Below are 25,792 nucleotides of genomic sequence, written 5' to 3'. Positions count from 1 at the left end.
AGTGTTGAAAGTATATTTGGAGGATCCAAGAGGGGCTTTCAAAGAACTCCACACTAACCATCAAGAGCTAGTTGTGGCAGTATCATGATGTAGGATTATACTGGTACTGGCACAAAGTAGATGAAATTCAGCAACTTGTTAATTAGAGGCATTCATATTAAGTTCATGTATTAATTAGTTTATCAAGACATTAAAAAGGATTCACCATAGTAATATATCTAAGGTAATTGTCTAAAAAGTTTCAACCTTTACATCTGGATTGGTTTTCTTAAGAAGTTGCCGTTTCCAGTAAGTGGGTGGAATCCTTGGTCTCGTCCCTTCAGGGAAGTGGGAGTGCATGAATTTCTAATGCCTCAGTCAGACCTCCCATGCTTTGATTTAAAGCCAGAGCACTTCCTCACCGCTGAGAGAGAAATAACAATGTGCTTTTTTCTCTGCGCTTTCTCTGAAACCAGATTCTTACAAAATGTTGCTTGAGGCAGAGGACTTTAAATATTTACTTCCAGAACAGACCCAGATTGGGAAAAATGTGTGATTTATGGCATGCACTTTTGGCAGCTGCCGAAAACAAAATAAGTTGACTCATTTTACTTGCATGGTACCACTTGTGCCGCTCGGTTTCTTGACTATGAATGCGATCTTTTAAACTCTCTCTAACAATGCAACCTGGTCGGCAGACTATGTGAGACGGAATCGGAGACAGGAGAGCTGATCCAGATCGAAAAACCTTGGATGATAGTAGAAGTTTCCTTGTCCCACTCCTGAGCGGAATGCATTAAGCTGACCCTCTGATGACTCGTGCCTTTTATAAATGTCTAATGTGTCCAGAGTGTCTGTCAAGTGAGACATTTGGGCCTGTTCATGATAAGTGATACATCTGACACTGATCTGCTCACCGGCCCAGAGCGCTTCATTGTTTGGGTCCCCTGCTGTACCTGATCCGAACAGTTTTCCAGAACTGAACTCCCTTCACAGAGCTTTGATTGTTTCATATTCCTTCCACATTCTTGGGCCTGTAGCTTGTCCTTTGTGTACAGTACAGCACATACGCAGTCACACATTGCAGTAACACTCACCACAAATCTTTTTTTTTTTTTTCCTTTCTCAAAAAGTGATAACAGGATGTTCAATAAATACAGTCATGTGGATTTCTCAGGCCCTGGCCGCCCAAAAGCAAAGGAATAAAAACGGGAAAACTGGATGTTTCATTTCCTTGAAAATCTTCTGTGCTCTACTAATCCATGTGTAATACAGACTTTATGCTATATTTGCTCAATAAATCATTGCTTCATATGCCAGGGAGCAGTAATTCCTATGAGCAAAGACTTGAAAAGCTTATGAAAGTGATTTTTCCTTTTCCTGTTGACCACATTTTTCTTAAAAAGTGTTATGAAGTCTCATTTTTCATGCTCTGAACAACAATGTGATTCAAAAGATCTATAAAATTTTTGTTCTAACCACAAAAATAAAACTCTAATGTGTTTTTCTGCACAATATTTTGTTTGATATAAACACCTATGTTTTCTATTGATATAATTTTTGGATATACTGCAATGTCTCTGCCAGAACCTCATTTACCCAAATCAGGCTTGGAAATGGGTTTTGGACACCAGGGAAATCTGGTATGCCTCTGCTGCTCTCACAGCTAATTAGAGTGTGAACTAATTGGATGGCTAACTTTAGCAAAGGGACAGCCTAGTTCCATCCATCCGCTATCTACAGAGTACAGAGGTGGGGACGGAGAGGAGCCTGCTGGTGATGTCCGAGCTCATTCCACAATATTTCAGTAACAACGTTTATCTGGGAAGCCTGTATCCAGATCCAGAGTTAGTGTCTTGTTTATTCCAATACATTTTATTCTGGTGAATAAAATCAAGAAATCCTCTGAAACCCTGATTGATCGAGACACGCAGCACTTTTGAAATATTAATTGTATAAACGGTGCCCTCTTTGTGGCAGATGAAAAGAAAGTTTGACAAAATTGAGCCAGACATTCACAGATCGTTTTAAGTTCAGGATGAGAAACTAACAGCTTCTCACTTGCAGCTGACCCCACAACTGCCTCTATCTTGTCTTTATATTGCTTCGAAGGTCTTGTCTCCCATAATGCATGTGCGCTGAGGTTAAGTGGGTGAATGGGGCTATTTTCTCCTTTGACTCGTGCTTGTGAAGTAAGAGGAAGATGTATGGATAAAGACGAAGACTGTAGGAAGCTATAGATCATGTTACTGAGAAACTGACTCGCAGGTCACATACAAGTAACAGCTGGAGGAAACATGGAGCACATTAGGACCACTAGGTTACTAATATATGTGTATATTCTGCCTTAAATGTAATCTTGACAGATGCCTGATTCTAAGTTTTCGTGGGAAAAGAAATTACTATGACTGCTCACTCTCAGTCTTGTTTCATACATATAAAACCAGGATAGTGAAACTCTTGAAGTCAAATTCTGTCTTATGTTTTGGTGTACCAGCAGCCATCTGACGACCGCTCTGAAACTTTTCTAGATGTACCTCTGACACTCACAGAAAATGCTTGATCCAGATCCATTGGACTAACTGGTATCACTTCACAGCAAAAGAAACTTAAACAAAATCCTGCTACTGCTATCATTTTTTTTTACATGTGTCATGTTGATCATTTTCTGCTTGTTTTTAACAAATCACCTGGAGGAAGAGAGAAATTTCTCTGGGTGCCACAATACCTGTGGGGTTTAAATATTGTAGCCCATATGTGGATTTGGGGGTCAGTGGGAATGCTTGCTTTAAACAATCAGCACTATTGTCAAAAGTGTTGGTGATGGCATGATCCCAATGGGCAACCAGACTTCTGACTCGGTGTCAGTGAGAAGAGGTGAGTGAATAATGGAACTGAATAAATAGAAATGTGGATCTATTTTTACATTCCCTTGACAGCTGGCAGTTTTCAGGATAATTCTTTCAGTGGATTCTCATCAGGTCTGGACAACTTTTACACAGGTTAGTTATGTAACCCAAAAAGTTTTTTAAAAACTGAAGAAAATCATTAGTACTTGGTGCATTTTTCTTCTACGAACAAAGTGATTTGTCAAAATGTTCACTCCAGAAGGTCAGACGCTAATGGATTAAGTGCCTGCAGGTTTGTCTGTGCTCCTACCACGCTAACACGTTATTACATCACACCAAAAGGTAGGAATCTTTTCCATTACCTCTTTTCTATCAAATGGGATCTGTGAGCTCGCATGGGAGGAAATCTGAATGTTAAATACTGATAAAGCATGTTCTGAATATTATCAGATTTATTCTTGATGTGTACCATGACTTCTGTTTGATCTGCCGGCAGCACCTTTCAACCACCTGCTCATTCTCATAATGCTGAGTTTTTCGTGATACAGTCAGACACAATATGTTTCCAACAGATTCTGTGAGGGCATGATGACAGACTTACAGTGAAGTCTTCCTGTGCCGATCAGATAATCTCTATCTGTCTTTCTGTTTCACAGAATGTGAATACCTATGAGGGCGAGGCTGTGAGCAGACGTTCGGGAGATTCAGAAATCTCTTATGCAAACGTGTTTGTCCCCTTGGAAATTTCTGTTTTTTTTCCAAAATGTTATAGATCCTCAAACAAACTTTTAGCTTATGCAAGGATAACCTGTGTCAAAACAACAATGCAGTTTTGAAATGAGTTTCCTTCAGGAAGGGAAATTGCTATCCAAGCTAACCTGGCTCTGTTTGAGAAGAAATTATTGAACCTGCACAGTCTGTTTAAGGTCATTCCCCAACATACAAAAGAGGAATTGCTGGAGTGCTCTGAATTATTATTTTGCTGCATAACCCAAGTCTATGTGGAAAAAGTTTAACTTTTGTCAGATCAGTCCAAGAAATATTTTCCTAAAAGTGTTGGGGATCATCAAGATCCTTTTTGGCAGATGCAAATCAAGCCTTTGTGTTCTTTTTGGTCAGCAGTAGTTTTGGGTTTGGAACTCTCCCATGGAGGCCAATTTCTTTCTCTTGAATCACGTTTACTGACCTTAAGGGAAATAAGTATTTTAGATCTCTTGGTTCTCTTGGGTCGTCCTGGATGTGTTGTTGACAATCTCTAGGGGTCATTTTAGAAGACCAGCCTGTGTTTGGAAGTATTAAAAAATGAGGATCATTAAATGCTAGCTTTGGACAAAACCTTTAGATCCTTCCTCTTTTCCTTTTGCCCGGGATCGAGCGGCGTTCTCCATGAGCGACCCGCAACCGCGTGCTGTTAAAACGAAACAACAACAAAACGTGTTGACGTCACAGATCACGGAGTTTAATCTCATACAAAGCAATCGACAACAAAGCTGCAGAGGTACAGAGATATACATTTTATACAGACAAGAGAACATACAACACGAAACACAAAAGACAGACAAAGGCGCCCAAAATGTGGAGGAAAAGATGGAAAAAACCTCTCTCTTTTTCTTAACACGGAATCTTAAAGTAAAAAGGTGTTTCCCTATTTAATATATGCAGGCAAGGCGTTCCGTTCTTTGACCAATCAGAAACTCCCTCAACACCCAGAGATCCTGGGACTCCCCCTATCTCAGCTCCGATGTCTGGCTTTTATCTAAGTCAAAGGACGGACGACTTCGTCCTGGGCCGCGCCAGGTACGGGGAGAGGCGCCAAGAAGTCTCTTCTGCTCTCTCGGAATTGTAAATTTTATTGCTGTGTCTGTCAACGGGGGAGGAAAAAAAAGGCCCTGCTTTGGCCTGCTTCTTCAGCTGAATTCCCAAATGTTCAACAGAAAACTATTCCAAATTAAAGTGTTGGCTATACCTTTACACATGTCGTGGATTAGCTATATTAAGCACCAAACAATAATTATTTTCTTTACAGTTCCCCCTTTTGAGGTCTTCAAAAAGACCTCAATAAAAATTGATTAAGCCTTCTAATGCAGAACCAAAACTATGTATTAAAAAAATAAAACAAAACAAAAAATAGAAAACAAAAGGTTGACGTAGCCTAATTATATACAGTTCCCCCTTTTCAAACAAAACCCAAGGGTAAGAAATACTTATCCTCCCAAAAATAAAATCATAAAACAAAATTATCACAATAGAACCAAAAACACAGGACAAACAAAACCCAAAGTATAAAATGAAAAAATAAAACAGAAACATACATAGAAAATTAGTAAGAAATGTCTGCAACTTAAAGGACAACATTCACCACAAAATTACAATCTGCCAAAATGAGAAACACACAAAGTTACAATCTGCTGCTCGTCTTTTTCTGTTTTTTTTTTTTTTTTTTTTTTAAATGTCCATCGACAGTCTCTCAAAAAATATGAAGTCTTCGTCAAGAAATGTTCAAAAATTGCGCGCAAAAAACGAAACGAAAGTCCTTTCCAGAGTTCTCAACGAACGAAAAACACGCAATAAAAATTAATGTCGATGATGATCCTCTTGTAGCCTGATCTTCTTCGACTGGAAACCTCAAGAAACGACCTGTCACAGGTCATTACACAGACATTTTGTGTTCAACATGAATTTCATTAGGCTCAGAAACACAATTACCACATTCTTTAATATCATCTTCATTACAGTCAGCATAATCAAACGATGGTTTCACCTAAAAATAAATTTGTTTTGTTATTTTCCATCCAGGGAAATTATTTTAATCCTTTTTATCAAAGAACGCAGACTTTGAAGGAGACCACATCCGCAGGGCACCAGGAAACCAGCTGCAAAACTATAATGACAAAACAGAGATCAGATTTATGCAAAGGCATCATTCATTTGTGTAATTCAACACAAACATCTTCAATTCACTTTGTGTTCAAGTGAATCCTCCAACGCTCGTGGCTCTGTGGCTGTTATCTTCGAAATAAGTGTGAAGCCGCTTCTCCAAGCAGCCCCACCCCCGCCTCGCATGACACAGCTTGTATGACAGAGTCCAGAGCCCTGGAGCTCCGAGCTCCAGGGCAGTCTGTGTGTAAAACCATGAGCAACACATCACGTGAAACCTCATCTCCTACTCTGTCCAGTTCTGTTCATCAAATGGTGGATGTGATCCCTTCAATTTACGTTTCTATTATAATATACTATAGCTCCTAACCGATGGAAAACACCAAAACCCTGTAATCATTTGCTTCAAAAGACATGTTTCCAAAGTAACATTTTGCCAGAATGTTAAACATATGCAGATCTTTTCTTAAACCAATCTTGTAAAAATAGGATTAAACAAACGAAACAAAACAATCACAAAAACTTAAAAATGTAGTTGTAAAGCTTACATTTACCATCAAAAAAATGAATATCAATATAAATTAACAGTCCAGTTTAAATTACTTTTACAGAACAAACTAGATCTTACTGGTTGTTTGTCTAAATCATTTTACATGCGTTCCTTAAACAAAATTCAAAAGAGTCAAACCTGGAGAAATTATAATGTAACAAATCCAGACATATTCAAAATATACCAATTTTACCTAGGCTTTTACTTGTCGTCGAATTTAAAGTTTTATTAAAAATCGTTTTAAATGGATGTAAATCAAAACAAAAAATCAAGTTTAGAAAAATCATTATAATCCCGCCTGTGTACTTTTACTGATTAATGATAACTTTAATCAATGACAGATTCTTCAAAACATTTCTTAAAACATTCATGCTCCATTAAATTAATGCTCTGAAAATGGCTGACACAATAATATTTTAATTTCTATAATTATTTTCCCAAGTTAATTAACCAAAATATGCTCCATTATCACTATAAATTTATCTATTTTCTCAAAATATGTTAGCCCATTATCAGAACATCCCTTAATGGAGAACAACTCAAATCCATTCAAAATAAGCACTTATCAGACCATATTTTCGTTTCACTTTTTTGTGTAACACATATCAGACATGTTCTTCAAAAAATTTGTTTAAGTAATAAAAGTTTCAGTAAATTACGTAAGTAATATAAAAATAAAAATAAATCCGTAACATATTCTCCCCCCTGTATGATACATTACTGGCTAATGTATCATATTTCTATTATGTGAAATAACGATGATGATGAAACAGGATTATTATTTTACTGAAAAATACTACCCAAATTTAAGGCTGCCTTTTGTCCCAAAAAAAATAAACCTTTCAAAAATCAAACAGAACAATTCATTCTGCATGCTTTAAACCTTCAAAATTGCTATTTTCCCAAAATACTTCACATTACAGTTGTAAAGGACATTACTGTTATGATTGTCAAATAAGTCATTTTACAAGCTTCTCAAAACTTTTCACTAGCGTTTGACAAAACGTGTTTACCAATTAAGACTCTGTGAAAGTGTTGCATAAACCGGCCAGAGAGACATTGAAAAAATTCAAAATGTAGTCTTAGTTGAGAAAATCTAAAAATGATAAATTTCGAGAAATACTGGTCCGAATATAACCAAATCTACAAATGAAAGAAATTAAACTAAAGACCAAAGTTCCCTATCCCCTGGTGAAGGGTCCAGAGGAAACTGATAACTCAAAAAAAAAAAAAAAGTAATTCGTTATATTTAACAAAATAAACAAAGAACTGACACAAATAGCCAAATAAAAAATCAGACTAATGTAAAGAAATGTAAAGATTAAAATCCTAAATTACTCACTACTTAATATATAAAGTAATATGAAAGGAAAACAGAAAATCATTACCAAGAGTGTCTGTGTGTGACAGGCGACTCAGTGTTTCGATGCTACAAACTTATATTTTACATTTTCCAGGAGGTAGTTTAAACGATGGGAGAGAAAATTATTTGCCTTACAGTTGTTTGTTCTTTTCTGCTGAGCTGCTGTGAGCAGAGGTTGCTTTGTACTTAAAAGTAGTGATATGCAAAAAGGTTTCACATGTTAATTAGTTGAATCTAGTGGGGGTAGAAATTACAGCACAGCTGTAGCTTGTTCTCCCGTGCTGAACTTCTGTGAATGGGGGTTGAAACTCCTCCCTGAGCTCCATTATTCTCATATCTTAAATAAACATACTTGTCGCTTCTTCTTGTTTTGTTCTATGAATTTATTTTACTTAATTTTCTTATTTTATTTTATTCGAAGCCCTCTCGTCTGTCTATAGGCAGTATTGAATCATCTCGTATTACAGTTTAATATTGATTCTCTACAATAGTTCCATATAATCTTTTTTATTTATTAACCAATAAGTTATTTCAAACTTAATGTTATCCTTCAACAACAAATCTTGTAAATTTTAGCAAACTTTTCTATATTTAACCAATTTCTATTTAACAAGAGAGTGACTTCTAATTTATCCTGTCTAATTATCCGTAAGTCCTGTAGATTTAACAATATTTTATCTATCTTAAAGTTTTGGTCTGTTTGAAAAAGACTGATTGTGAAAATATCTAGAGTCAGTTGTATATTGCAGTTTGTTGTTATCTGAACAATTACCTCTTACAGTTAGAGCCTGTTTCTCTAAAAATCTTCGTTTTTTTTTTCTTATCCTCAACTCATGAAAAAAATCCTATTTTACTCATTGTATGTTATTCCATTTTCCTACTACCTTCACAGCCTTAGAAGGAATAATTAACATTATATCCACTATTCAGTTCTCAAGTCTATATAAATTTTTATTTAATTTATTTCATAGCTGTACCTAATCAGTTATGTATTTATCTATTTATCCATTCAGCATATTTATGTATTTAACTATTAATTTGCCAAGACAGCATTTCTAGAATCCTCTGTGACCTAATTTTCTTGGCTTATTCTTTCTTTCGTTATTTATTTATTCATTTATTTAACCGTAGAACCCATATTGTAATTTCAATTTGTTCAGATAATGTATTTTATCAAGATTCTATCCTTTAATCACCTTCCAAACTGTACACTGCAGGTCACAGTTACTGCTGTTATTGTTTAATTTTAAGAAGTTAGTTCAATTTAACACAGAGGATGTTTGTAAAAACTAGAAATTTTGCACCATCAAACAGCACTGAGAAAAATTCAGTAGTTATATGACATAAAATACCAAATGGTATTTTATCTCCAATCACACACTCTGTCAAACCAACATGAATTATAACACAAACAAAAACACACAACACATTACAGAAAACACAAAACACACACATCTGGCCAGGTTTTATAGTCAGTCAAAATTTCATCAGTCCCCAAGTGTCAGTCTGTGGTCATTATTCTATCAAATTTTACTGTAATTTATATCAATTTTACTAAAGTTTATATGAAATTTACTGAAGCTTCAGAAATTGTCCAATGTTGTCATGTGTCAATTTAATTAATTTTAAACCCCAATCGTCAGTAACCTTTTAAATCCCCGTGCACGTTTAAAAAGAGAGACATCTCAAAGTTATGTTAAAATCAAACCACAACCAATAATTTTGTTTTCTGGTACCAGTTTTATGTACTGAACTCCTATTTATTTTATTTATTTATTTATGTTTTAAACTAAACGACCACGTTTTCGCCATCGTTGTACTTTCCCCGTTACGACTCTTCAACGAACCCCGACCATAAAATAGCGTACAGCACGTGTCGCAACTCAGTGTCCATAATAACTTCACAATAAAACGCAGCAAAATCAATGCAAATTCACACACACAGCGCTATCCAAACAACTTAACACTCTGCTGAAACACACAGCCAGCCCGAACTCGTGCACGCGCACACACACGGCCACACAGACACACACGCAGACACACATACGCACACACACATACACACATACACACACCCAGAGCTCTGGAGCAGACAGCCACGTGTCGCGGCAACAAGCACAGATCGCGACACACAGAGAAACATAAACACGTTTTCAGACAAACGTAACAGACAGACGGGGAAAAATAAAATGCCGGCCAAAAAATAAAAAATGCACCATATCAAAGCCTACCGCAGGCCGTTTATAAAGTCTACCGCAGACTATTTGTCAAAGCTTCCCGCAAGCTATTTTTAAAGTGTGCCAAACACTAATACTTGATTCCTTAACAGTCTACCTCAGACTATTGTCAAAGCTTCCCGCAAGCCATTTTTTAAAGTGTCCCACACACTGAATAAACCTACCCCAGGTTATTTCAAAATACACAATTCCTAAATTTCTTTCTTTAAGGAGCACAGCCATGGGTCTCCAGGGAAAAAGACATAAACTTAAGAAAACCCAGCTTTTACAACTGAGGGAGCGCAAAATCCTCAGTCTGAACCCGCTACGGTCCGCTGTACATGCGTATTTCCATACAGTGTACCACACACTCAAAGCCTACCGCAGGCTATCGTTAAATTCCAATTATAACTAACAACAGACTATTTTAAGAGCAAAACTATCCACCCTTGCAGCTCCGAAACTCCGCGTGGCTGCGCACAACAAAAGAGTAATTAAAAAACGTCTTACCGCACCAGCCGGACGGATCGATCGGGGAGAGACCGCCACCCGCCAAGATTCCAGAACCGGACGAAGCCCCCAAATATTAAAAAATGAGGATCATTAAATGCTAGCTTTGGACAAAACCTTTAGATCCTTCCTCTTTTCCTTTTGCCCGGGATCGAGCGGCGTTCTCCATGAGCGACCCGCAACCGCGTGCTGTTAAAACGAAACAACAACAAAACGTGTTGACGTCACAGATCACGGAGTTTAATCTCATACAAAGCAATCGACAACAAAGCTGCAGAGGTACAGAGATATACATTTTATACAGACAAGAGAACATACAACACGAAACACAAAAGACAGACAAAGGCGCCCAAAATGTGGAGGAAAAGATGGAAAAAACCTCTCTCTTTTTCTTAACACGGAATCTTAAAGTAAAAAGGTGTTTCCCTATTTAATATATGCAGGCAAGGCGTTCCGTTCTTTGACCAATCAGAAACTCCCTCAACACCCAGAGATCCTGGGACTCCCCCTATCTCAGCTCCGATGTCTGGCTTTTATCTAAGTCAAAGGACGGACGACTTCGTCCTGGGCCGCGCCAGGTACGGGGAGAGGCGCCAAGAAGTCTCTTCTGCTCTCTCGGAATTGTAAATTTTATTGCTGTGTCTGTCAACGGGGGAGGAAAAAAAAGGCCCTGCTTTGGCCTGCTTCTTCAGCTGAATTCCCAAATGTTCAACAGAAAACTATTCCAAATTAAAGTGTTGGCTATACCTTTACACATGTCGTGGATTAGCTATATTAAGCACCAAACAATAATTATTTTCTTTACAGAAGATTTACCAATGTTCCACGGTTTCTCCATTTGTGAATACTGGCTTTTGTTGGAGCCAGCATTGTTGATTTGCAAGCATTTCAAGTCTTTTTTATTTTACTTTTGAACTTCTTCAGATTAGGACAATATTGGTTTCTTTTTGCTATCTTTTTTAACCCACGAATACTTTTTTATGACACTCTGCTAAATAAAACCATTTCCATTTAACTTTTCAGTTAAAGTTTTGCGTCACTAAAGTTTTGCAACTTCAAATAAAACAGTCACAGTAACAAAATCTTCATTTGTAAAAATGTGGTTAATATTTCTGATTTGCTTTCTCAAGGAAATAACCTTGATTTTATGAGAAATGACAAAATTAACTCCTTTTCACCACCATTATAGGATTCTATGTATATTTAACATCACACTCATGTCCCAAAAGCACAATCCCCCCTACCCCTATTTTCCCACCCATCAGCATTGACAGAGTGGGTGCAAATGGGCAATGATCTGAGATGGCATTACACACCATCTTAGGCATTTCCTGTGGCGTTTCCTGCTTTCTCCACGACTTCATGTGTTAATGTCAATTAATCCTGCCAAACTTTTTTGCCAGCCTCCAGCACAACAAAGGCTTTTTCTCTCTCTCTCTCCCTATCTTTCTCTTTTTCACTCCCTCTGTGTCTCTCTCTCTCTTTCTCTTAGAGTTCACACTCTGGACTGAAAAGAACAAAGTGGAGCTTCCAGTTATTCACAGGTAATGAGATTGAACTTTGGGGGGCAGAGAAATGGATTTAACATTCTTAAGCTAATGTTAAATCCATTTGCAAATATCTGATTTAATTACGGTACAAGAAAGGTTGAAAATATGAGAAAAATATTACAAATTCAGTAATATGCATTGCTATTTCTTCTGTTTCTGTCTTGTCTGTAAGATTTGAATAAAAGTAAATACCCTGCCTTGTACACATCTGTCATAAAATGATTACTGGCGCAAAAAGACTGTCTAATCCATAATACGTTTTGTTGTGGCTGTTCTCATTTTTCTTTCAATTACACCCTGCCTGCAGGAGAGCTAAATCACTTCTCCTATTTTTAGCATTTCATCTGTCAAATTGCCCTTTGACACAATAAACACCAGACGTCATTTATCTCATGCAGCATGACACAGATCAACAATGTTCCCCATAGACTGCCACAGACAAGATCTCTCTCAAACATTCTCACGGCATATATCATCATGCAAGTCAGTGGAGTCCCCACGCGAGACAAAGTGTAGAATCAGACTAAATTCAGACTTGAAAGTTTTCTTTTTGATAAACCTCAAAGTTGGCATGACCTAGATATTTTTGACCTATACGGTGCTTTAGGTTTCGGCTGCTGGAGGAAGTACTTATCCCTTTTCTATATTGTGCTATTCTCCATATATGCACTTGCAAATACTGCTGACAGTACCTTTGAGTGCCCTGTTTTCTTTCCATAGAAAGTAATATTGAAATGTGCAACTCGGTTTCATTCCTGGATGATACTATTAAAGTAGCTGTTTCTGCAAGTAACTTTGTTTACTGGTTTTCCCTTCACATTTAAAATACCACATGGGCTGTATTCACAACCTGCACAATTAGTTAAAGTTTGCTACAAAAATTTAATTTTTAACATATAGTAGTAAAAACATATCCCCAAAAGGCGGTAGATAATAGCAGACGACCCTTTCTGCTGTTCTGCTGTGTGCACTAAACAGACATTGTTATATGTGGAAAATCTCTATCTGGAGGGCAGGAAGTCATTTTGTGAGTCCCACAGTTGAAGTCATTTTAGATAAATGGCTGTTTACAACAGCGTTTCATTTCCGTGTGTTGCTGAGTGTCAAATGATACTTCTGCAATTTCAAAACGTGTAAACTGAAAATTTCATTGGAAGATGTTTAAAGCTGCAATAAAACAAGACAACCCAGCTAGACACATATTGAGTTCAAGATTTGCAGAATATACAAACAGAATGCACTTTTTCCTACCACACATAGAGTTTATTACAGTTCTCTTAGTAGAGCATCTGCTCTATATGGCACTTCCATATAACTGAAACTGGTTGGGCATGCTTCTACAAGCATGCAGAAAAACAGTTATTATCCAACAAGATTTTTTTTTCTTGAGAACAAGACACTGACACGATGGGAGGACAGTAATGTTAACAGACAGCTTTGCTCTCATTTGCCTTTCAAGAAGCTACCTGAGGGGGTAAATCCTTTATAATGTTGAGGATTTGAGTGGTTTCGGTTGCCAGTGAAGTCATCTTGATGTGAGAAAGGTGATATTTTATTGAGAACATGGACTTCACTGTGAAGCAAATTCTCTGTGGCATAATCATTCAGGGTGAGATCTCATCCACAGTGAGAGTATTACTCACCAGACGAAACACGAGATCTTTAAAATGAAGACGTAAGGGGAGGATTACATTTATTAACAAAGCAGTCCAGACAAAAGAAAATTAATTAAAGAAAGTTAATTTTCAAAATAATGGTACTGAATGAAATGAGCAGGTGTTGACTATTTAGCGGTAAGCTTTTTTTGACTGTCGAAGTTGTTACGCATGCGCAGGCCATAGCGCCAATTATATTGAAAAAGCAATGACGTATCGTTGTAAAAGTTACCAGCTGGACTTCAGGAGCGAAACAGGGAAGTGAAGTATTAAGACGGACTTCGGACCTCCTATTTTTAATGTTAATGAAGGACGTCATGTCTCCAGCGGCTGCAGGGAGTCGAGGACGTGAACTCCCTCCGAAGACATATTCAGAAAAAACACGTGAGTGATAACATACCAGTTCTTTTCCTATAATGAGCAAAAACCATTTTCGAGTGGAGCGTTTAATGAGTTACTCCGGGACACAAGCAAGAACAAGAGTTTCGTGTTATCTGATCCTTAAAACAGGTGTGCAGGGCAGGTAGAGCCCAGGATAACGGAGATAAAAGCTGACAGACGAACGCTGATAAAAGATAATAGGTGGGATTTATGGTGAAACAGGTTGCAGGGTGACCCTGCGGGGCGGTGACTGCTAAGTGCTGTGAGATGAATGGAAAGAACGAGGAGTTCAACTTTAATGAGGGACAGTGGTGAGACTTGATAAACTCACCCTTTATGAAAATTATCTTATATAAGGCAAGACAGCAGTTTTCAAAAGCACTGTCTCACTGAAGATGGTGTTGAGCTAATGACACTGACTATAATATTATAAGTATTTCCACTTTTTACTCCTGGTTAGACTTCAGCCTGGTGATAAAACAGCAGCAGATGGATGAAGAAAAAGCACAGTTTGTTTTGGCACCTGCTGAAGATTTCCACAGTGAATAATTTCAGTCTTCTTAAAAAAAATAAATAAATACTGAGGTCACCTCATATCTCATAGAAATGTGTGTATCTGTGATGAAAGAAAAATCCGCATGAAGAGAAAAAGTCACTCAGATGCAGGGAAATGAGATGGAACATATGCTTTAAAATTAAATAATCTAATTAATTTTAATTAACAGTAATGCCTAATATGACCATTTACTGAATAGATGCTATGAAAGTAGTATTGTCTGCTTGTAATGGGCGTGACTCTGAGACCACCTTTATGCAAGCTGACTAAGACCAGGTGGAAAAAGAACCTGCTTCTTCGTCCAAAGATCCCAGTTAATCATTATTCAAAATTAGTTTTCAACGATTTCAATCTAAGCAAATCTGGCAGATTGCATCGAGTTATGGACTTGCAGCATTCCCTGCCTGGACGAGCTCGTAGCGAGACTAGACAATCGCTTGCATTGTGTCGTTGAGTTATAGCAATCCATTTTACTGTGTATGAGGAAAGAAAGCTCTCCTTAGCAGGGGTCTCAAGCTCCAGTCCTCGAGGGCCGCAGACCTACAGTTTTTAGATGTGCCACAGGTACAAACCACTGGAATGAAATGGCTTAATTACCTCCTCCTTGTGTAGATAAGTTCTCCGAGCCTTGCTAATGACCTAATTATTCTATTCAGGTGTGGTGCAGCAGAGGCACATCTAAAAGTTGCAAGACCGTGGCCCTCGAGGACTGGAGTTTGAGACCCCTGCAACGGGTAAAACGCTCCAGAAGAACCTGGCTCAGTCCTAGTTTATTTGAAAAAACACATTTGACCCTGTACAAAAAAAGAAATGAATAAATGATGTAAGAGTACTTTCTATATTGAGAAAGGCACCACAGAAAACCAGACCAGATGTAGTTATGGAAAGAGAAAAAAAAAAGCTAAAATAAGACATGAAGTTGACAGTTGAAATAACCACAAATAATGCAAATTGGAGAGCAGTAGAAGAAGAAAGTGGTGAGTCTGTCCTCAAGCAGCCTTATTTCTCTCTTTTTAAAATGTATTCAATAATTTGTTTCCATATTTGGACCTTATTTTTAGGTAATGTGGAAAAAAATTGCTTTCAGTTTTTTTTTTTATCTGCTTTTCAGTTGAGTCATTTATTATCAAACTGTTTTGTTTTACAATACAATAACAGAAACTCCACAAATGATGAAACTGTATTTTTTAGCCCAGATTTTAATATTTAGTCTTTTCCTTTCTAACTTACAACGTGAAGTCTTCTGCAGTAGTTGTGGATTTTGCCCTTTATTTTCTCAGATGGAAAAACTCTCAGTTCTTCTTGGGCAAAATGGCTTCAGTTCCTTTATTTTTTAAATCATTTTACTTGAACTGCATATTTGACTTCTCCTCAAAGTGGCTCATAGATATTGAGGTCAGACGACTGAAATAGCCGCAGCAGAACCTTCACTTTTTTGTGCTGTTGTCAGTGACTGGTCCACTTGGCCTTGTGTTTTGGAGTGTTGTGATGTTTGAACACAGGGTTGGCCCAAAGTTGTATGGGGACTTAAATAGAATTTGATTTGGGGCACCACTTTGTGAAAAGAACATCACCATCATTAACAGCATTTCTGTACACATTGGTGGAAACTTATTTGTCAACAAACTGAGCTAAATCATAAAGAGAATATTTGTCTTGTAGCATCAGATTGCAATTCTATTACAACATCCATCTAACGATGAGAATTATTCTTTGCACTTAGACAAAATAAACTTGCCAGTTTCCTTAAATTAGTATATTAAGTCTTTTTATTGATTCATGGTGAGACCATCAATTCAAATCGAATAGTCTTCTCATTCTCTATAAATAAATTGTTTCAAAATGTTTTCAGTTTGTGTTTATGCAACATGATTTGCATTGTATTTCTACATTGTTTCACTCTGAAGCCTGTTGCCCTTTATGTGTTTGTCCAGCCAAAACACTGTTACCATGTAAACAAGAGCCCAAAGCGCAACTGAACATTTGTGTTTCACTGTCCTATAGCGTTGTCATGAAAACTGGGACTTAGTTTGCCGGCGCTTTCTTCCAGCTCTGATGGACGGTCCAAATATTGATGATGATCCCGTAAAAATGGACAGTGTGACAGTGTGAATTTACTATTCTTTTGAGTAAATTAAGGTTTCACTCAAAAGACCCGGTTTCTAGGATTTCCAAGTCCTTAAATATTTTTCCTCTTACAGTATGACCCTCATTGCAAAATAATCCCAGACACCCTCAATTGTTATGCCCTTTCAGTAGTTTGGTTTTTATGACTTAATGTCTTCCGCTCATCTTCTGATGAGATTAACTTTGTCCTTGGGATTGTATACTGATGGCTTCAAGACCTTTCTTTAAAGGCATTAGGTTATGTCTGGAGATTTGGACAGCTTGGAATCCTGTAGCAAGTAGCAATGATATTATTCACAGAGATGCAGAAGGAAAATCTCAAAGAATGTTTTCATTTTCCAGCAGAATAATTGGAAGGAGTATTTATTTCCCAAAATAGGTAACGGTAGATATATTCATCTCTGCTAGATGAAACAAAACCAAAGGGTTGGCTCATTTTGTGATGAGTTGCACCTGTCCAGCAGCCTTCTCCCATGTCCACGGATGGATATTTTTACTGGAGGGCTTTTAGACGGAAGGCTCCACAGGATGCATTTGGTCCCACGCTGTATCAGGTTTCTGTCCCTGAAGATTAACTAAAATCACTCCACAACCTGCGATATCTATGTTAAGGTCCAGGTGTTGTGTATGCGCGTGCAAAATGCATCTTCATAGTGTTCTTTCTTTTGAACGGTGATGTTTTAAATGTTAGTGTCTGCATGCAATGATTGTGTTGATGTCTTTTCCCCTCCATCTGGGCTTTTATCTCTGTTCTGCCTGATGCATTTCCAGGAAGCATGTGGAGTTCAAACATACTGCAAGCGGAAGAAACCCAACTGTGTTTCCATGGGAGGTTTGGCACATATGTGGACTATTTTGGACCAGATTAATTAGTTTTTGAGGAACTTGTAGTGCAAAACAAAAAAAAAAAACATATTCGGAACTGACATAAAAATCAACAGATTTATTTATTTAATTTTTTTTTTTTAGAAAGTAAATGAAAGGTTTATTAGTTCCACATTTCTGCTTCTTGTCTGTCAAAAGGACTTCTGTATTACCTCCAGTTTTTGTTTTAAGGCAAATCACAACTGGTAGTTAGGTGTGTTTTTTTTTTTTTTTTCATCTCTGCTTTGCCCCAGAGGTTGGGAGGCGGGCAAAAGGTCTTTGTCTTTTGGGGTCATGATCTTTCACCTGTTGCTGGCATCCATCCATGGTGCAAGGTCACATGCAGGAGCTGAGGCGTGAAGACGCTAACAAGACAGAGCAGGCAATGGAGGACTGGAGAGTAGACCAGGAAAGGTGATAGGGGGAATATATTTTTCTCACTTAATACCTTGAAGGACTGTTTGGGGAGAGAGATGAATGTTTGTATTGGACTAAAACTGTTGAAATGCAAAGATAAAAATAAAAGCAAGGGCAAGCAGAAGGGCCACGAGAGGCTCCCAGCTTCTATCAACACCAACATTTGTCTCAGACTAGCAGGGCTTTAGCTGCACAGCTGAGTGAGCTTTCCTTCTTGTCATACAGGAAAAAGGAAGTAAGCTGTGCTAACAAGCTGATTTAAAATTAGCTTCTGCTTTTATACAATGCTGCTTCACAAAATTGTCCTGTCAAGTTAAAAATCAGGAAATGTTGTTAACCTCAAGAGGAGTATGTATGAGTTCTCAGCATCATCTCCTTTTCATGCAAGGTAAATTTACCTCTTCCAGAAAATATCGATAGTTTACGTTACAGCAAGTCTTATCTGCCTGAGGCGATCAGATTTTATAATACATACACAGTCTGTAAAGCTGTGTGTTTTTAAATGTTGCTTAAATATTTAGTAATGTACTGAGCAATATGTGTGTCCTTAGGATTATCACTGCTCATTGTTATTCATTATTGTTGTAAGTTTATTGTTGCTAACCAAGTCACTGGAGTCCAATATGGACAAAATTCATATAAATAAAATATGCTAAATTTCTTTGCCTGTCTACTAACCTCTTGACCAATTTTTTTTAATCAAATTGTAAATGTTTATTATAGCTTGCACTAGTTTTCACTAAGTGCTTAGTGAGAGTTTTTTTTCATCTAGTCTAATTTTATTTGTTTACTTTGATTTCTGAACATCATTTCAAGACTCAAAGTGGAGTCACGCCCCAATCGTGGGCACTGCTACTCTGTTGTGATCATAGAATTATAATGCTATTATCTTAGTGTGTATTATTTCTTCTTGTAAGAGATTTGTGAACAAGTTCCATCAGATTGTTGGTTTGTTGAGGGACAGGAAGGAGAGGCTCCTCAAGTCTCTTCTCTCTTCTGGATCACAGTCTTTCAGCTGATATCTTTACATCATATCCAACTGTTGCAGTGTAAGATGTTTGAACTTCAAAATATATTTTCTTTGTAATTTTATACAGTTGTTAATGATGTGAGTGCTGAACAGGACAGGACATGGAGTAGTTTGAGCAGCATAAGGACAATAACTGCTGGAGATTTGTCTCTACCTGTTGTGAGCTGAGATGCAAAAAAAAAAAAAATGGTGCTGGCCTCAACTGTCATGCAAAGCGTGGCCTTTTCTCATGCAAAGCTGGGTGGTAGCTGCACACTGTGCAGCCTGGAATAGACATGAATGTCAGTGTGAAGAAAAGGTCACACGATTTCATTAAATGTTTATCCTGACTTAATGTGATCAGTGTTCATTTCGGCTTATTTGGGTTTGTTCTAATTATCTTATGTGTTTTTAAAAAGTGTCATCCTGTTGGCCTGATGAGTGAGCTCATCAGGCCAACAGGATGAGCTCCTGTGAAGCAAATGGCTTGCTTCCTGTTATAATTTCCAGATTGTCTGTCACTGTGTTGCGCATGTGTGTCTGTATACATGCACTCCAAAGCACATAAGCCTGATGCATATCACCATGTGCTTCCTGTTGATGTGCGTAGGCGTGCATGTAGGTTCATGGCTGATCGTGTATCCTCATGTCCAGCCAGCGTTTCACTGGCCCAGACGGGAGCAGAAGACAAACATGCTGGGACCTGCTTTGTGCTGAACTGGGATATTTTTGGACTGTTGGGTTGCTATGACATAGACTGCCAAGGAACTCGCCTTAAAAGACCAATTTGGATTTTTTTCCCCTCCCTCCTTATTAAGTCTTGGTTACTTGATTGTTTAGCGGTAACTTTCTCTTTACTTTAGTGTGGAATTACCATTAAATCTCAATAAAATAAAAAATTATGAGTGGGTACAAGCAACTTTGGCAAGATAGTGATTTTTTTGCATTAAAGGGATAGAAGACGCATTAAAGAAGATTGTCCTGGGTGTGCTCTGTATTGAATGACCCAGCTTCAAATAAATGTAGGCACATAAACCACAAAAGAAATGAACTCATCTGCACAACACAGACTAATAATAAATCAATGAAGATAACTTTAAAAATTCTTTGTGGTCCAGTTGAGTCTTTTATGCTTCATTAAAAGTAAAATGATGCAAGAAAAAATTCTGTCATTACCACCTTGAATATTTAACCCATTAAAATTGTTATATAATAATTAGAAATGAACCAGAGATTTGAGGTGTACTTTAACCTGCTGAAAGGATTTTTGTTTTAAAGCAGAGTTTTTATTTCTTTCTGTTTTTAATAACATAAGATGATATAAAAAATCTCATCCAAATATGTCTTTCCAGCTTTCTTGTGTGAGAGCGCCTGGGTGGGTCATAGAAAATACCATGTCCTTCACTGATGATAAAAACTAATCCTGAGTGTTTGTCCCTTTTGTAAAAATGTCCACAAATATGAGTGGTATTGCCACCTTGACCTGGTAATACTTGTGATAATGCGTTCAGGAAGTGAAGAAAATATCACATTTATCAGATGGGTCTAGCTGATTGTTCTCAGCGCATCTCAAATCTTGAAGGATGCTCATACTTTTTACCATTAACTTACTTTAATGTAATTTTTCTTTCTTTAGAAATGGCACGTGATCATTGGTTTCTTTTTCCTGTGCTTATTCAGCGTTTTTCCTGAGCTAGTCTATGCGTGAGGCTGCAGTAAGTGTGTGTCTGGTTTAAGACTTTAATCACTAAAGCCACAGTAAATGGGAGCTGTCAAAGGAACAGCTAGGCTTACAATATAACTGGCACACCCACGTATAACTCGATGCATTTGCTCCAGTTGTTAAATGAAGCATGTATAGGCTTATTTGCACTTGTCTTATTCTATAGGTCGCAAGAGATCCTGTGCATCTGATAACTGCTGGTTTTCTAAATTTGTTCAGCTGAGAGACATTCCAGGAGTTTTACCTATAGGCTGTTATTTAAGTATTCATGTCTGCTTGAGCCTTTATTTTAGAGATGGGCTGTAACAACATGTTGTGCCTAATTATATGGTTTGTTACATTTACAGAGAAAGTCTAGCCTACTGTCTCGTCTTTTGTGTAATGTATAAATGGTAACCTTGTAAAATTCTGTAATATGTTGCCTCAGACTAGCTTCACCTGTCTGGTTAAAATGAGCCTGAAATTAGAGGGGTTGCAGAGGTGTATATCCATACCAAGATGGTTTTCTGCGTGTTGGGTTGAAATAACATCTTGACAAATGTTATTTTCTCCGTGTGGGGTTTTTGTACATGATGTATCAGAGTAAAAGGGTGGCATTCCTGGTTTGTAATTTTGATTCACTATTGCTCTGAAATTTCTGATGGATGGACTACAATTAAATTTGTGCACATTCATCACATTGAGTGGTTTCTCTGTAGAATTCCTTATATTTTTTTCAACTTCTTGATGCATCATTTTCCAGTATAATCATGCAGGTTGGTATTTTATTCCTTGGAACATGTTGCATGAATAGAGTGTCTATTAGTTTCTGTAAACAGCAGTCTTTGTGTGTGTTCCAGGCAAAGGCTAGCTTTCTGTAGCAGCCAGTGTAAACAACTAACATACTGTATGTCCATATAAAATGCCAGTTTATTTTTAAATAGCTTCTTGCAACTTTTTTTTTGTGCTTCTTTTCACTACAGCTTAAACATCTCACCGCTATGTTAAATATTTCAAATAGTTAAAGAACATTAGCATACGTTTAATTGCCTGTCTTTATAAAAAGAAACCTGCACCAAGACATTAGTTTCACACTCAATTTCAGCTGCATATTACATCTATATTTTTATAGAGACAAGATATTTTCTTTCTGTGTTAGGCCAACCAATGAACCCTCAAGACATTTGGGCTGGTTGCTCTTATGATGTCATTCATTGGGCCTACTTTATATTAAAAAGCCACAATCATCTTTGCGTCTTGCAGAACAGACTCAATAAAATTGCACTTTTTTTTTTTACGATGGCCTTTAAAATATCAAGCAGAAAAGGCATAAATCTCTGCCCAAGCAGCATTTTAACAATTTTCTGACTTATGAACAAATGTGTGTTGGCATTTAAAAAAAACTAGTCATTACTTGCTTCAACAGTATTACTCATAAAGTTGCATGCAAAGACATGCAACTTTTAATTGCATGTCTTTGGAAATATAATATTTTTTGAATGCTAAGAATCAATCTTTTTCCCATTATGCAGCACACTTATGAAATGAACAACACGTTTGTCTTTCATTGGAAAGATTTAAAGATTTTCAGAGTTGCATCTATTTGAATTTTGTGGTCAATTTCTGGTCCACAAAAATGGCTGGAAATTTAGCTAAGTATATTATCTCTTAACTACTTAACATGATCCATAAATCTTTTTTAAAGGCTGTGATCTTGACTTTCAGTTTAGCATCTAGTCATGTGTGCTTAATAAGTATTCTCTTTGTTTATTGTGTGCAATTTAGTGTATTCGCTGCTGGAGATTTCTTATCTAGGGTATTTACATATTATGGGAGCAGTCAAAGTATTTATGGGGTTGTAGTGCAACTGACAGATTTTCTTGCCCAATTTAAAGTTGCTGTATAATATAAACCTTACATTGCTTTGTAAGGGAACTCCACTGTTCAAAATAATGAATAATGCTTTAATAATATTAAATTTAATATTCTTTAACCAAACATTTTAATAACAATTTTGTAGAATTTGTAATAGGAAGACATTAATAAAATTGAAGTGGTTGAACATTAAAGTAGCATTCTTGCTTCTCTGTGGTTCCCATTTATGACATCATGTTTATCAGTATAATAGACTGGTGGTGATCTGCAGAACTATTAAGGGACAGAGAGATGGAGAAGAAGAAGAAAAATGGCCAAGTGGGTCAGGGGTCACAAATTTGCCATACCCAAAGAATGTCCCTTGACAACCATTGACATTTTTATATCTGTGGGGCAAATTCTTAGCTATAATTATCAGTTTGGCGACTCTAAGGTGAGACAAAAAAGAATTCCTCTGGTTTTATTTACATACATGCTAAACTTTTACTTGTCGCTGGGAATTAGTCTTTAAAGTAACTTTTTCATACCCAATATTATATATACAGAAACTCAATAATGGGTGTTGTTGCATATGATCCAATACACTTTAGAACTACCTTAATTCCGGTGACGTGTTGGATTGAGATTTGGTGACTACATAGTCCAATGGAGTACATTAAACTCAAGAAACCAGTTTATTTGATCTATGTGAAATGGTGCTAGCAGTAGCAATCAGAGAATGGATGTACTGTGACCATAAAAGGATGGGCTTGAAAAGTCCATAAGACTTGCACAGTGGTTACTAAGTGATCTAAAGTGTACCAAAACAACACTCCCCACACAATTACATCACCACCAGCAGTCTGAAATATTTGGATGTACAAGAATAGATCTATGCTTTCTCCCCCGAAGTTGATATGAATGTCATTTCTTATTGTCCAATTTTGGTGAGAATCTGTTATTTTCCACAGTAACACATTTTTCTTTGATTGGCTGCTTTGTTATTGTCACATCATAAGACCTTGTTATTTCAAAGGGAATGATGTGGGATTATTATGCAGGCCATTTAAATGAAAGTGGATCAGAAGATACCTTGTAGTAATGCTTTCATTTATAAGATCCAGATCCCATTTCCCAACTGTTACCAACTTCTTTCCTTTGAGTGTTCCCTTGGCTGATGAATTGAATCCACAAGGTGCATAGGTCATTATACAATGATGTTAGCCAAAAAGCAGATGAATTAGCCATTATAATTGTTTTGTGTTTGCAGCAGTTTCAATATGCTATGGATGCAACAAATTTTTCTTGTAGCTGTAATATGCTTTAATGTAAAACAGACTTGAAGTTATCCATTTGGCTACTCTCGTATTTTTAAGCCTGGCCACAGATTCATTTATGTAACAATCAAAGCAGATGATGGGTGCAAGTCAACCCACTGCTGTTTATGCTTTTAAGCTACTCACAGAGAACCGAGTTCTTTTGTATCTGCTGTGTAGGGTCAAGAAAATGCTATTGCAGTACAGTCCCGATATGCCTTTTGACATAATGTTTGTTCTATTTATTTACTCCAAAGCTGTTAATAACAATGTTTTAGGCATAAATTTAAATGTCATTGAAGTGACATCAGTGCAATTATAACCAATAGCACTGATGTCTCTGATTTCCCGCTTCTTTGATGTTATTGTGGGACATGAGGTGTTGGCAGCTGATAAGTGGACATCCAAAACAACTTAAAGTGAGCATATTGTTTTGCAGTAATTTTGGAAAGTAACTTTTTTTTTATTTATTTAAAATTTTTCTATGTGCCAAAAGTGAAAGCTTGACTAGGAGAGAAATTAGTCTCCTAGAGCAGAGATCTAAAGTTTGTAGGACTGGATAATACATTATTTAGTCTGTATAGTTTTGTTTTACAGCTTGAACACCTAATTTAAATTCCTACATTTTGTTGTGTTCTACTTGTGTTACCACATAATGAGGCCACCAGAAACTTTTAGGTTGAATTAGTATGTGAATGTGTGCCATTGTTGGCTTCTCCTTTCCTCATCATCAGTGTTCTCTCCAGGGTCTCCTCTCTGTGGCTTGCTTCTTTGCCCTCTGATTTTATGTCTGCAGTCTCTCCAAATACCCTGGACTATTTCTGGCATCCATTCATTTTAACATACATGTGAAAAGACCAAGCTTTAAAAATACAATGAGCAGTTAGAAGATTGCTTCATAATGTATTGGACGATAAGAAATTTAAAACCTGTTTAAAGAAAAAAGTTTTTAAAGAAATTATAGTCTAATCATAGTCCCTTTTTTGGCTAAAAGATCTGAATTTTATTCTAGAGTCCCCAGGTCAAATATGCAACGTTCTAATTGGCTGATTTGTTTTCCCAGTCTGTTGGGTGGAGTGAGCAGCTGTATTTGGACACTGCCAAGGGCTGTATCAGAAACATCAGTGATTTGATTAGAAGTTTAAACCACTTATCTATCTCACAGAGCACTGGGAGTAACCTATCAAATGTGGAGCTAAAGTACAAATATAAGAGCGAATAGTTTAAGTTGGGTTATTGGTTGGTATTAAACTCTTTTGGCGTCAGACAAAGTTATTTGACAGCAGGATATTTAGCTTTTCAGGTTTTCAAGAGGAACTTTTTATTAAATGACATGTAATAAGTTATTTCATAGGTCACAAAAACCAGGTCTTTTAACAGTGGTGTGTAGACCTTTTGTATCTGCTGTGTAGGGTCAAGAAAATGCTATTGCAGTACAGTCCCGATATGCCTTTTGACATAATGTTTGTTCTATTTATTTACTCCAAAGCTGTTAATAACAATGTTTTAGGCATAAATTTAAATGTCATTGAAGTGACATTCTTATTGACTATTGTGGAAAACATGAAAAGTGGCCTAATGGAGAGTAATTTCTTGAATTGAGTCCTTCTCAGTCTTTTTACAGTTTCAAATTATTATAAAGTATTCAACTTCTTGCATTGTTTCCAGAAATGTTGTATCTATAGGTGTGATTAACCAGTTGGAAGCACTTCAGTAATCATGTTTTGTTGTTGACAATACCACTGACACATTGCATTGCTTAATGGTGCATTGCTGTCAACAGCTGTTTATTCCAGGTGACAAACAAGGATGAGAAGCCAGCTTATCACCACATTGCTTCATCACCCCATTTGTGATCCCTCTCATCACCTTTTTATAACTCAGTCCAAAATATTAAACTTTTGATATATCTGTTAAAACCTGGCTTTAAACTATGTCATGTTAACATAGATTGGCCTGTCTCAGCACTAAGCAAGTTCAAGAACATTCTAACTCATCCCTATCTCCTTCTGCGCAG

The 25,792-nt window shown here is 37.0% G+C and overlaps 1 protein-coding gene across 1 annotated transcript in view; it reads left to right on the top strand.

The window, feature by feature from the left end:
- The first annotated feature begins 13,851 nt into the window (after positions 1-13,851).
- The window catches only part of LOC116734106 (pleckstrin homology domain-containing family G member 1), a 65,361-nt gene continuing 53,420 nt past the window's right edge, over positions 13,852-25,792 (top strand). Inside the window, exon 1 of the mRNA XM_032585265.1 lies at positions 13,852-13,933. Coding sequence (XP_032441156.1) covers positions 13,855-13,933 — 79 coding nt within the window. The 5' untranslated portion in view covers positions 13,852-13,854. The remainder of the gene's footprint in view (positions 13,934-25,792) is intronic.

The sequence above is a fragment of the Xiphophorus hellerii genome, chromosome 15 (genome assembly GCF_003331165.1).
Source record: "Xiphophorus hellerii strain 12219 chromosome 15, Xiphophorus_hellerii-4.1, whole genome shotgun sequence".
In the NCBI taxonomy this organism is placed as follows: domain Eukaryota; kingdom Metazoa; phylum Chordata; class Actinopteri; order Cyprinodontiformes; family Poeciliidae; genus Xiphophorus; species Xiphophorus hellerii.
The sequence above is the reverse complement of the archived record's forward strand: the minus strand, read 5'-3'. Positions and strand labels throughout refer to the sequence as shown.